Source organism: Pelophylax lessonae, assembly GCF_965119305.1.
Source record: "Pelophylax lessonae genome assembly, chromosome: 10".
NCBI classification, from domain to species: domain Eukaryota; kingdom Metazoa; phylum Chordata; class Amphibia; order Anura; family Ranidae; genus Pelophylax; species Pelophylax lessonae.
In genome coordinates, this window is record NC_138777.1 from 155,551,985 (window position 1) to 155,564,578 (window position 12,594).

The following is a 12,594-nucleotide window of genomic DNA, read 5'->3' on the forward strand; positions in this document are numbered from 1 at the left end:
CAGGTGTTAAAAATTAATTCATTAAAACTCATTAGTAATACCAATAGACATAATGTCACAGACTCATTTCCAACATTCAATAAGATAATAACGATGATGTACATACCCTGAGATGTGCAATATCAATACTCCGTGCCATCATCACACAGTATACACTATGTGTAGGCACACCAAGGGAGTGTATAATGGAATTGCCATACACTCCCACCTTGACTCTCATTGGGGCTGTGTGGGATTGATAGGTGAACCCCTCACACCACCAGACGAAGCGGGACGCCCAGGATTGATGGATGCAGTCTGTGCACCCCAAGCTGCATATCGCAGGCGCGAAACACACGCTAAGCCTGTACACCCGGAAGTGCGGGCGATCTTGCCTTCTGGCCCGATGAAGGCTCCTGAAATCACAGCATGCTCCTGGCCGATGAGATCACAAGGGAGCGAAACCATCTAGTGACATTACCTGGTGACTCCTCCCCTTAGCTATTTAACTGTCAAGACGGCAGAGAAAGCAGTCACTGGGAGACATTGTCTGCGTTTTTCTTTTTCCCCTGGGTCCAGCGGGCAGCGTGATTGACGATAGATCTACTTAAGAGGACATTTTTTAGTAAAGGAATTGTCAAAAATGGTGTCATTTTTGACACTTTTTTTGGTAATGACTAAGGGTACAATGTACTCCATACGCATTCACATGGGGGGCAGAATCTGGGGGTTTCCAGATTCTGATAAGCACCCCACCCAAAAACCCCAACAATCGTCCAGCATTGTGTGGAAGAACCCCCAGTCCACCCCCCAAAGCACCTACCTTGATGAGGGCATGTGGCTTGGTATGGTTCAGGATGGGGCACTTGCTCGTCCCCTCCCTTTCTTAACCTGCCAGGCTGCATGCTCGGATAAGGGTTTGGTATGGATCTTGGGAGGGACCAAACTCCATTTTTTCTTTTTAATTTTGCAGTTGAGATCAGGGACAGCCAAGACCTGAAGGGGAATCTGCGGACAGCTGATGAATCATCTTGTTAGGGAAGCTTCCTGAACCACTCCTTAGCAACCAGCACAATGTGATAAATTACCGTATGAAAATATGCAGTATTTTGTTTTCATAATTTTTAACTGCCGCATTGTTTTCTTTACATTCAGCTGTCAGCGGGGAACCCACTTGACAGCTGACGAGTCATCTGTTAAGGATGCAGTGGCCGGCTTCCCAGTCGGCTCCTTAGCAACCAGCTATAGGGGGGGGGGGGGCCCTCCACACAGTTTCTGACAAATACTGCATGTGATACAGCCAAAAAAACCCTGGTGATAAATATTGCATGTTTTTTTTACGCTCTGTTCCACTTGTGAATTGGACTTAAGAGCTTACCGCATGGTTTTTTGACGATATTTACTGAAACATTTTTAATTTTACGGTAAATAATTGCATAGTTTTTTTTTTTTTACTTTTTTTTTCCTACTACATACAATAATTTATGCAAACGTGTTGTCGCATGTGGTAAACATAAGTGAATTGACCTCATTGAATGAACAAGCCAACAGGGAATGGAGAGGTTTTATCCTTCAAGGCATAAACCTTAGTAATAATCAGCCTAATCCACCTAGAGGATGGTGGAACGAGATGTAGGACAGCCGTTGCAAAGGCTCAGACACAACAAGCCGAGAATCCGAAGTTCGGATAGTGGCAGAAAGGTAAACTTGCACTGTGTATACCACATCTTAACAATGTAGCGATCACTCTTTGGGGGTGCTTAGAAGCAGGGCACAGAGAGAGTGAAAGGATGTCCTGATTAAGGCGAAAGGAGGAAGAAAGCTTGGGGCCTCAAAAAACAAACAACCTTGCTGATGTGATAAGACATGAGAAAAAAACACCTTATGAGTAATGTCAGCCAAGGGAATATCTCAATGGGCTCATAGGGAAGCTTCTGTAAAGCCGAACGGAATAAACATAGATCCCAAGGCAAAACAAGTTAACAAAGAGGGGGAGCGATGTGAGCCACCCCTTGAACAAAGGCCCTTACCAGGGAACGAGTGGCCATCAGTCTCCGAAAGAGAACAGCCAAAGTCAAGATTTGAACCTTCAGGGTGCTGTTTCAGCCCAGATTAGGGAAAGGATACATTCCACAAAGATGAAACTCCTTTGCTTCACACAATACAAAGTAAACCTTCCACCTGCAGTGATAGATCTTGTAAGAGGACCATTTTTTTGGCCCTAAGCAGCATAGGAATATGCTGCTATACAGACCAATCTTTTCAGCTAGAAGGGTAAAGCCAGTGACTATGAAGCAGGATGGTAGACCAGTCGTTGAGACACAGGTCTGGTCAGTCTGGAATTGCCCATGGAGTGGCTCCCAGAAGTCGAAGGATGTCCTGGTACCAAGTCCTTTTGGCCAATTGTGAGCCACCAAGAGCACCAGAATTATCTCTAACTTAATCCTCTAAAGCAGGCGAGGGAGAATCCATAGCACAGGAAAGATGTACAGTATTTTAGCTGGAACCAGTGTATCCACTGTTCAATCATTTGGATCCCTGCTCCTGACCACAAACCTGCCCATCTAGTTGTTGAATCGGGATGACAACAGAGCTACATCCAGTTACCCACAGCTGCAAACTTTGTCCCAGAACACTGATTGAAGTGCAATGTAACAAAAAACTGGATTTTATCGTAAAATCCTTTTCTCTGAAGTTTATTGACAGACGCAGCTCCATATCTTCTTAGACCATTGGGTTATGCTGCCCCCTACAGGAGTAGGACACTAAGCAGGAAAAAGCTTTACCACGCCTGTGGGGCTGTTTCTGCAGGCATAACCCCACACGCTCTGCTGCAGCCCTCAGTTTTGTTGCAAGCAGTGTTTAGAAGACGAAAAAAAAAACAAACATTTCATTCATAAGTAGAGGGGCGGGTGTTGCGTCTGTCAATCAACTTCAGAGAAAAGGATTTTACGGTAAGTACAAAAATCCGTTTTCTCTATCGTTCATTGACAGACGCAGCTCCATATCATCTTAGACCATTGGGACGTCCCAAAGCAGTATATGTATGAGGGGTGGGAAAGACAACGCAAAAAATAATGTAATTCCCCAAAGGCTAAACTTAGCCAACCAGGTAACATGGAGCTTAACCAGGAACAACTGGAGCTCACCTAGAAAAAAACACACCCTCAAAGAGAAACAAAAAAAGGTTCTCTTTAAACAGCAGCCTGCAAAACCTTGCAGCCAAAAGAGGCATCTGAAGATGCCAACACATCTACTTTGTAGAATTTTTTAAATGTATGCACAGACGACCAAGTTGCCGCCTTGCAAACTTGCATCACTGACGCCTGATGGCGAAAAGCCCAAGAGGCACTCAGCACCCTAGTAGAATGCGCCTTCTCAGGGAAAGGAGGAACTTGTGCAGCAGATGCAGCCAATCCTTTACGAGGTCCCTCGGTAAGGACAAAAAGAGCATCTGATTTTCTATAGACTAGTGGCCCCAGGTAAACCCTGATTGCCCGAACCACCTCCAAAGAATGCAGGGCAATTTCCATGGGATGCTAAGGCTTGGGACACAGTGAAGGCAGCACAATGTCTTCATTCAAATGAAAATCAGAAACCACCTTAGGAAGAAAAGACTGATTAGGTCGGAGTACCACCTTATCTCTGTGGACCACCAAATAAGGTCAGAGGCAGTACAACGCTGCCAATTTAGACACACTGCGGGCAGAAGTGATTGCCACTAAAAAGGCAACCTTCTGGGACAATAAAAGCACAGAAATCTCCCTAATGTTCTCAAAAGGAGGCTTTGGAAGAACAGACAATACCAAATTCAGATCCCACAGAGAGAGCGGGGATCGTCTCGTAGGAGTCAAATGGTGCACCCCTTGAATGAAAGTGCGAATATAGACATGTGTAGTTAACATGCGTTGGAAATATATAGCCAAAGCTGACACTTGGCCTTTGATAGTGCCCAAAGCCAATCGCTGTTCAACCCCTTTTTGCAGAAAGGCCAAATCCTTAGTTACTGAAAACAAGCGAGGGTGCACCTTCAGTGATTAACACCATGAAATATACGATTTCCACGTACGGTGATAAATCGACTTTCTGGCCTTCAATAGTGTAGGAATCACTGAGTCAGAAAGACCTCTATCTCTTAACACCTGGCTTTCAACAGCCATGCCGTTAAAGCCAGCGACTGTAAAGCAGGATGAAACATCGGCCCTTGAGACATCAGATCCTCCCTGAGAGGAAGTCTCCAAGGAACATCGGAAATCAACCTTACTATGTCTGCGTACCAAGACCGACGAGGCCAGTCTGAGGCCACCAGAATAATCGCAATCCCTTCCACCTCTACCCTGCGTATAAGCCTCGGCAGAAGCTTCAGCAGAGCAAAGGCATAAATCAGCCGATACTGACCCCAAAAAGCCACCTGTGCGTCGGTGGCATCGGCTAGAGGATCCTGAGACCTGGCAAACAAGCAGCGCTTCCTCTTTTGGGTGAAGTTCTGCTTTAAGATATTGACCCCGTGGATAGAATAGGCTCATCCTTGACTATCTAGTTATAGCAAGCTTTGGGGCTCTAGGCTTGGGTGTCCATGATGTCCCACCTTCTCCCATCCTCTACTAACTTTTTCCTACTCTATTTTAATTATTTTCACTTCCTTTTCAAAGTCTTCATCGTTTTGCTTGTCTGTGTGTTAATACAAATCATGCTATCCACCCAGATCTAGGGTTCTTCTGCACAATAATTATTTTTCTGTTGTGGAATTTCCCAGTTAGTCAATGATCATTTTTAAACCGACTCCGTTTTTTTTTTTACTTCCAAACTAGCAACCATGTTTTCAAATAGCCATGTATACTTTTTGCTAGATAGCATACGGTCAGTTGTCACTTCTTGCTGTGACTTGTACTTTGTAATATTTCAGTAAAAATTGATTGAAAGTGTAAAAATGTGAGCACACCATAAAGATAACCTTACCTTGAGAGAAGTTTATTCCTAACTAAACAAATCTCATATCACAAATAAGCTTCAATATAGTACTGATTCTAAATATTTTGGGAAAATGCAACACAGATTTTTCAAATTTCCTTACATGCAAAAAAAAAAAAATAATACTTAGCTTTACATACTTTAGTTTCAGCTCAGTACGAGTACCAAGATCAAAAGACAACTGCTGGATGAGAGATAGCAGGACAGGCTGGGTAAGCGGACATGGGTTCTGTCCAAACACTTGTTGGGAATCCACTGTTTCACAAACATACAGGATCAGATTCAAATCTGAAGCAGTTAGAGCCTGTCAAAAAATAAATTGTTATAATAACTACCAAATATTAATGTTTTCTTACAGTTCTGATATTTCTGTATAGATCTAGTGAAAATATATACACAATATTGTCAAAAGTATTTGAAAGCCTGCCTTTACATGCACATGAACATCCCAATGGCATCCCAGTCTTACTTCGTAGGGTTTATTATTGAATTGGCCCACCCTTTGCAGCTACATAGCTTCAAAACTTCTGGGAAGGCTGTCCACAAGGTTTAGGAGTGCCTCTATAAGAATGTTTGACCATTCTTCCAGAAGCGCATTTGTGAGGTCAGGCACTGATGTGGGACGAGAAAGCTTGGACTTGCAGTCTCCTCATTTCAAAGGTGTTCTAACTGGTCAGGACTGTGCAGGCCAGCCAAGTTCTCCACTCCCCCAAACTCACTCATCCATGTCTTTATGTACCTTGCTTTGTGCACTGGTCCAAATCATTTGGTAGAGGGGGGATTATGGCGTGGGGCTGTTTTCCCTTGATTGCAGTGAAGGGAACTCTTAAGGCATCACATACCAAGATACAGTGCCTTGTGAAAGTATTCGGCCCCCTTGAACTTTTTGACCTTTTGCCACATTTCAGGCTTCAAACATAAAGATATAAAATTGTAATTTTTTTTGAAGAATCAACAACAAGTGGGACACAATCTTGAAGTGGAACGAAGTTTATTGGATATTTCAAACTTTTTTAACAAATAAACTGAAAAATTGGGCGTGCAAAATTATTCAGCCCCATTTACTTTCAGTGCAGCAAACTCTCCAGAAGTTCAGTGAGGATCTCTGAATGATCCAATGTTGACCTAAATGACTAATGATGATAAATAGAATCCACCTGTGTGTAATCCAGTCTCCGTATAAATGCACATGCACTGTGATAGTCTCAGAGGTCCGTTTAAAGAACAGAGAGCCTCATGAAGAACAAGGAACACACCAGGCAGGTCCGAAATACTGTTGGAGAAGTTTAAAGCCGGATTTGGATACAAAAAGATTTCCCAAGCTTTAAACATCCCAAGGAGCACTGTGCAAGCGATATTGAAATGGGAGTATCAGACCACTGCAAATCTATGAAGACCCGGCCGTCCCTCTAAACTTTCAGCTCATACAAGGAGAAGACTGATCAGAGATGCAGCCAAGAGGCCCATGATCACTCTGGATGAACTGAAGAGATCTACAGCTGAGGTGGGAGACTCTGTCCATAGGACAACAATCAGTCGTATACTGCACAAATCTGGCCTTTATGGAAGAGTGGCAAGAAGAAAGCCATTTCTTAAAGATATCCATAAAAAGTGTCCTTTAAAGCTTGCCACAAGCCACCTGGGAGACACACCAAACATGTGGAAGAAGGTGCTCTGGTCCGATGAAACCAAAATTGAACTTTTTGGCAACAATGCAAAACGTTATGTTTGGCGTAAAAGCAACACAGCTCATCACCCTGAACACACCATCCCCACTGTCAAACATGGTGGTGGCAGCATCATGGTTTGGGCCTGCTTTTCTTCAGCAGGGACAGGGAAGATGGTTAAAATTGATGGGAAGATGGATGGAGCCAAATACAGGACCATTCTGGAAGAAAACCTGATGGAGTCTGCAAAAGACCTGAGACTGGGACGGAGATTTGTCTTCCAACAAGACAATGATCCAAAACATAAAGCAAAATCTACAATGGAATGTTTCACAAATAAACATATCCAGGTGTTAGAATGGCCAAGTCAAAGTCCAGACCTGAATCCAATCGAGAATCTGTGGAAAGAACTGAAAACTGCTGTTCACAAACGCTCTCTATCCAACCTCACTGAGCTCGAGCTGTTTTGCAAGGAGGAATGGGCAAAAATTTCAGTCTCTGGATGTGCAAAACTGAAAGAGACATACCCCAAGCGACTTACAGCTGTAATCGCAGCAAAAGGTGGCGGTACAAAGTATTAACTTAAGGGGACTGAATAATTTTGCACGCCCAATTTTTCAGTTTTTTATTTGTTAAAAAAGTTTGAAATATCCAATAAATTTCATTCCATTTCATGATTGTGTCCCACTTGTTGATTCTTCAAAAAAAATTACAGTTTTATATCTATGTTTGAAGCCTGAAATGTGGCAAAAGGTCTAAAAGTTCAAGGGGGCCGAAAACTTTCGCAAGGCACTGTATATTGGACAATTTCATGCTTCCAAATTTGTGGGATTAGTTTGGGGATGGCCCATTCCTGTTCCAACATGACTGCGCACCAGTGCACAAAGCAAGGTCCAAATAGACCTGGATGAGCGAGTTTGAGGGGAGGAACTTGATTGGCCTGACAGAGTCCTGACCTCAACCCCTGCTGGTTTGCTTTGACTTTCTAGTGGCCATAGAACGCTCCACACAGCTCCCCCTTCTCCAGCGGTTCCCTGGCACAATGTGGTGTCTGCAAGACAGACATGAGCAGCTTCCCTACATATGTGATGAGCGTATTTACTTCACTATGTTGTGAATGCTTTTAACTGTTGTGAATAAAAATGTTTTTAAATTGCTACACTTAAAGTGGTGCTTCCTGTTCTCTTTCCTTGTTCTTATCCCACAGAGCTGGCTATACTCTGAGGATAGCTGCTGCCATTTACCAATTTAATGGACTTCTCTATGGACTTAGTAATTCCCCATAAGGGTCTGTGTCTCTCATGATCACACCGTCTTTGCGCCAGCTACTGTTTTTTATTAACTGAAAAGTATTTAATACTTCGTACAAAATCTGTGGTACAGTGGGGATTGAAAGTTTGGGCACCCCAGGTAAAAATTTGTATTAATGTGCATAAAGAAGCCAAGGACAGATTGAAAAATCTCCAAAAGGCATCAAATTACAGATTAGACATTCTAATAATATGTCAACAAAAGTTCGATTTTATTTCCATCATTGACACTTTCAAAATTACAAAAAACAAAAAAATAGCAAAAGTTTGGGCACCCTGCAGAATTTATAGCATTCACTGCCCCCTTTGCAAGGATGAGACCTGCCAGTGTCATGGATTGTTCTCAATCATCGTCTGGGAAGACCAGGTGATGTCAATCTCAAAGGTTTTAAATGCCCAGACTCATCTGACCTTGCCCCAACCATCAGCACCATGGGATCTTCTAAGCAGTTGTCTAGAAAACTGAAACTGAAAATAGTTGACGCTCACAATGCTGGAGAAGGCTATAAGAAGATAGCAAAGTGTTTTCAGATGTCAATATCCTCTGTTCGGAATGTAATTAAGAAATGGCAGTCATCAGGAACAGTGGAAGTTAAAGCAAGATCTGGAAGACCAAGAAAAATATCAGACAGAACAGCTCGCAAGATTGTGAGAAAAACAATTCAAAACCCACGTTTGACTGCACGATCCCTCCAGAAAGATCTGGCAGACACAGGAGTTGTGGTACACAATTCCACTATAAAGAGATACTTCTACAAATATGGTCTTCATGGAAGAGTCATCAGAAGAAAACCTCTTCTACGTCCTCACCACAAAAATCAGCGTTTGAACTTTGCAAATGAACATATAGACAAGCCTGATGCATTTTGGAAACAAGTTCTGTGGACCGATGAGGTTAAAACTGAACTTTTTGGCCGGAATGAGCAAAGGTACGTTTGGAGAAGAAGGGGCACAGAATTTAATGAAAAGAACCTCTGTCCAACTGTTAAGCACAGGGGTGGATCAATCATGCTTTGGGGCTGTATTGCAGCCAGTGGCACAGGGAACATCTCACGAGTAGAAGGAAAAATGGATTCAATAAAATTTCAGCGAATTTTGGATGGTAACTTGATGCCATCTGTGAAAAAGCTGAAGTTAAAGAGAGGATGGCTTCTACAAATGGATAATGATCCTAAAACACACCTCAAAATCCATGGGGGATTACATCAAGAGGCATAAACTGAAGGTTTTGCCATGGCCTTCACAATCTCCTGATTTCAACATAATTGAAAATCTATGGATAGACCTTAAAAGAGCAGTGCATGACAGACAGCCCAGAAATCTCAAAGAACTGAAAGACTTTTGTAAGGAAGAATGGGCAAAGATACCTCGAACAAGAATTGAAAGACTCTTGGCTGACTACAAAAAGCATTTACAAGCTGTGATACTTGCCAAAGGGGGAAGTACAAGATATTAACTCTGCAGGGTGCCCAAACTTTTGCAGACACCATTTTTTTTTTGTTTTCTGTTATTTTGAAAGTGTAAAGGATGGAAATAAAATCTAACTTTTGTTGACATATTATAAGAATGTCTAATCTGTAATTTGATGCCTTTTGGATATTTTTCCATCTTTCCTTGGCTTCTTTATGCACATTAATACAAATTTTTACCTGGGGTGCCAAAACTTTCGATCCCCACTGTAGGTAATGACAGCTTCACACACCTCCTGTATGGAGAAACTAGTCACATGCATTGTTCAGGTGTGATTCTGGCCCTTCTTCAACACAGTCTTCAAATCCTGAAGGTTCTGTGGGCCTCTTCTATGAACTCTGAGCTTTAGTTCTTTCCATAGATTTTCTATTGGATACAAGTTAGGCGATTGGCTGTGCCATTCTAGCAGCTTTATTTTCTTTCTTTAAAAACCAATTGAGAGTTTATTTGGCTTTGTGTTTGGGATTATTGTCTTGCTGAAATGTCCACCTTCGTTTCATTTTCATCATTCTGGTAGATTGCAGCAGATTTTATCAAGAATGCCTTGGTACATTTTTCCATTCATCCTTCCTTCAATTATATGAAGTTTACCAGTACCATATGCCACCTCCAAACTTCAAGGTTGGTATGGTGTTTTTGGGGGGATTTGCAATGCCATTTGACCTCCAAACATGGTGTGTATTATGGCATACAAAGAGTTTTAGGTCTCATCTAACCAGACTATATTCTTCTAGTATTTCAAAGGCTTGTCTAAATATTGTGCAGAAAACTTTAAACAAGCTTCAACGTGCTTTTTTTCCAGCAATGGCATTTGCATGAGCAGGGTGCATACAGGGCATGGGGGTTGAGTACATTTTTTTTTTCTTTGAATCAGTTGTACCTGCTAATTCCAGGTCTTTCTGAAGCTCTCCAGAAGTGGTCCTTGGCTCTTTGACAATTTTTCGGATTATTTTTCTCACTCTTGAAATTATTTGCACTGCTCTGTAAGAAATCTTGCACGGAGCACCTGATCGTGGCTGGTTTATGGTGTAAATGATGTTCTTTCCACTTTCAAATTCTGGTTCTAACAGTGCTTACAGGAATATTCAGAAGTTTAAAAATCCTTCAGTAACCAATGCCATCAGTATGCTTTGCAACAATAAGGTTGCAAAGGTCTTGAGAGAGCCCTTTGCTTTTACCCATCATGAGATGTTTCTTGTTTGGCACCTTGGTAATGAGACATCTTTTTATAGGCCATGAGTTGAGACTGAACCAGCTGATATTAATTTGCACTGACAAGGGGCAGGATTGCTTTAAAATTATAGATAAGATTTCAGCTGGTGTCTTGGCTTTCCATGCCTTTTTGCACCTTCCTTTCTTCATGTGTTGAATACATTTTCCCTGTGTCAATCCATTTTATTACACATAACTTAATTTCTGAGCATATTTGTTTTGGTTAGTTTAGACGTATGGATTGCATGGGTTGTTAGTGACATGTGAAAATTTCATGTCAATAGCACCTTTAGAAATATTGTGCTCGATACTTATTTTACCTGCTGTGTATATGCACACAATGTGTGTGTATATATATATATATATATATATATCTTCCTATAGCATCTTTAATATATCCTTGTTATCTGTACATTATGAAAAAGAGCATGAGAAAAATAGTCTATGTAGCTGCTGCAGGAAAATCTTTATCATTATAAGGACAACATTGTACATATTGTTGTTTAAATACTGCCCTATACACCATAAACATATGCTACAATTAAGTTTTTTCAGTAATTATTTAAGTATTACATAAAATAAAGCTCAGACTGATTTAGGAATGCAATACAAGTCTCTTTCCGTCTCACTGTCAGAAGGCAGTAATGGAAACAGGAGTCACACCCTATCCATGTTCTTGCCCGCTCTGGAGCAAAGAAAAAAAAAAAAGAAGCGTAGAATAGGAACTTATTTTAAAGTATTTAAAGTATTATTTTAAACTTTTTTCTTCATTTTGGAAAGAAGGGGAAGACTGGCACAGTGGTGTAGTGGTTAGCACTTTCACCTAGCAGCAAGAGGGTCGCTGGTTCGAATCCCAACCACGACACTACCTGCCTGGAGTTTGCATGTTCTCCCTGTGCCTGCGTGGGTTTCCTCCGGGTACTCCGGTTTCGTCCCACACTCCAAAGACATGCTGGTAGGTTAATTGGATCCTGTATAAAAATTGGCCCTACTATGTATGTATGAATGTGAGTTAGGGACCTTAGATTGTAAGCTCCTTGAGGGCAGGGACTGATGTGAATGTGCAATGTATATGTAAAGCGCTACGTAAATTGACAGCGCTATATAAGAACCTGAAATAAATAAAATAAATAAATAACTCATATTATTATTTCTTGCCATCTTTGTCCCATTAGGGAGATTTCTTTTCACGTCTTCTCCCATAGCCAAAAGTGAAAAGTAAAACCCTCCAAAGTGAGGGAACTCCTGGTTAAACCAGAGTTCCTATTTGGAATTCTCTCTCACTTTCACTCTTTTGGTGATTAGGTAAAAAGGAAAAGTAGAAGAGGGTTATTCTCCCCAATGGTGGTGCAGGCAGCAAAAATCTAAAGGGTGCTCCAATCACACTCTACCCTTTCTAGAATTGAACAAAACAGGAATTTTGACTTGCCTGTTAAATTGTATATCTTGGAGTACAGTAAAGGACACAGGCTGATAATTCATAGACCCTGGGATATAGGCCTGTACCTGGGTGCATGAACTATAACGTTAACCCACTCAGTGAGTGCTCAGTTTTGTAGCAAACAAGGCAGAGTAACCAAGGAATAGAAGTCGATATTCTTGTTATCTTAGCCATGGACTACAGGACACTGGCTGAGTATTCAAAGACTCTGGGGTGACCCCAAGCAATGAATGAGAAGGGTTGGCAATGATTAGGCAAGCAAGATTTTGCCAACTGGCCCAATAACAAAGACCAACAGAAAATGAAAAAGGGTAAGTTTCCACGCTGATGGATATGGATAAGGCTGCAGCCTACCCCAAAATATAGTCCAGATGGCTATATCAAACAATATAAGGGTGAAGTGAGGTAATTTGGCGCTGCCTATTAAAAAGTGGGAACTGATGTAAAAGGTATATAAAATATTGAAAAAGAAGGGATAGAAATATATGGAAGGGATGGTAAAAATGTTTGAATAAAGTGATGGTGCTTGTCAAAACAATAAATC

At 41.6% G+C, this 12,594-nt stretch overlaps 1 protein-coding gene across 2 annotated transcripts in view; it reads right to left on the reverse strand.

Annotated features, from left to right (window-relative positions):
* EDC4 (enhancer of mRNA decapping 4) overlaps positions 1-12,594 on the reverse strand; it is a 629,569-nt gene that overhangs the window by 13,150 nt on the left and 603,825 nt on the right. For both annotated transcript variants that reach the window (XM_082271180.1, XM_082271179.1), the window contains exon 27: positions 5,091-5,254. In XM_082271180.1, coding sequence (XP_082127306.1) covers positions 5,091-5,254 — 164 coding nt within the window. The remainder of the gene's footprint in view (positions 1-5,090; positions 5,255-12,594) is intronic.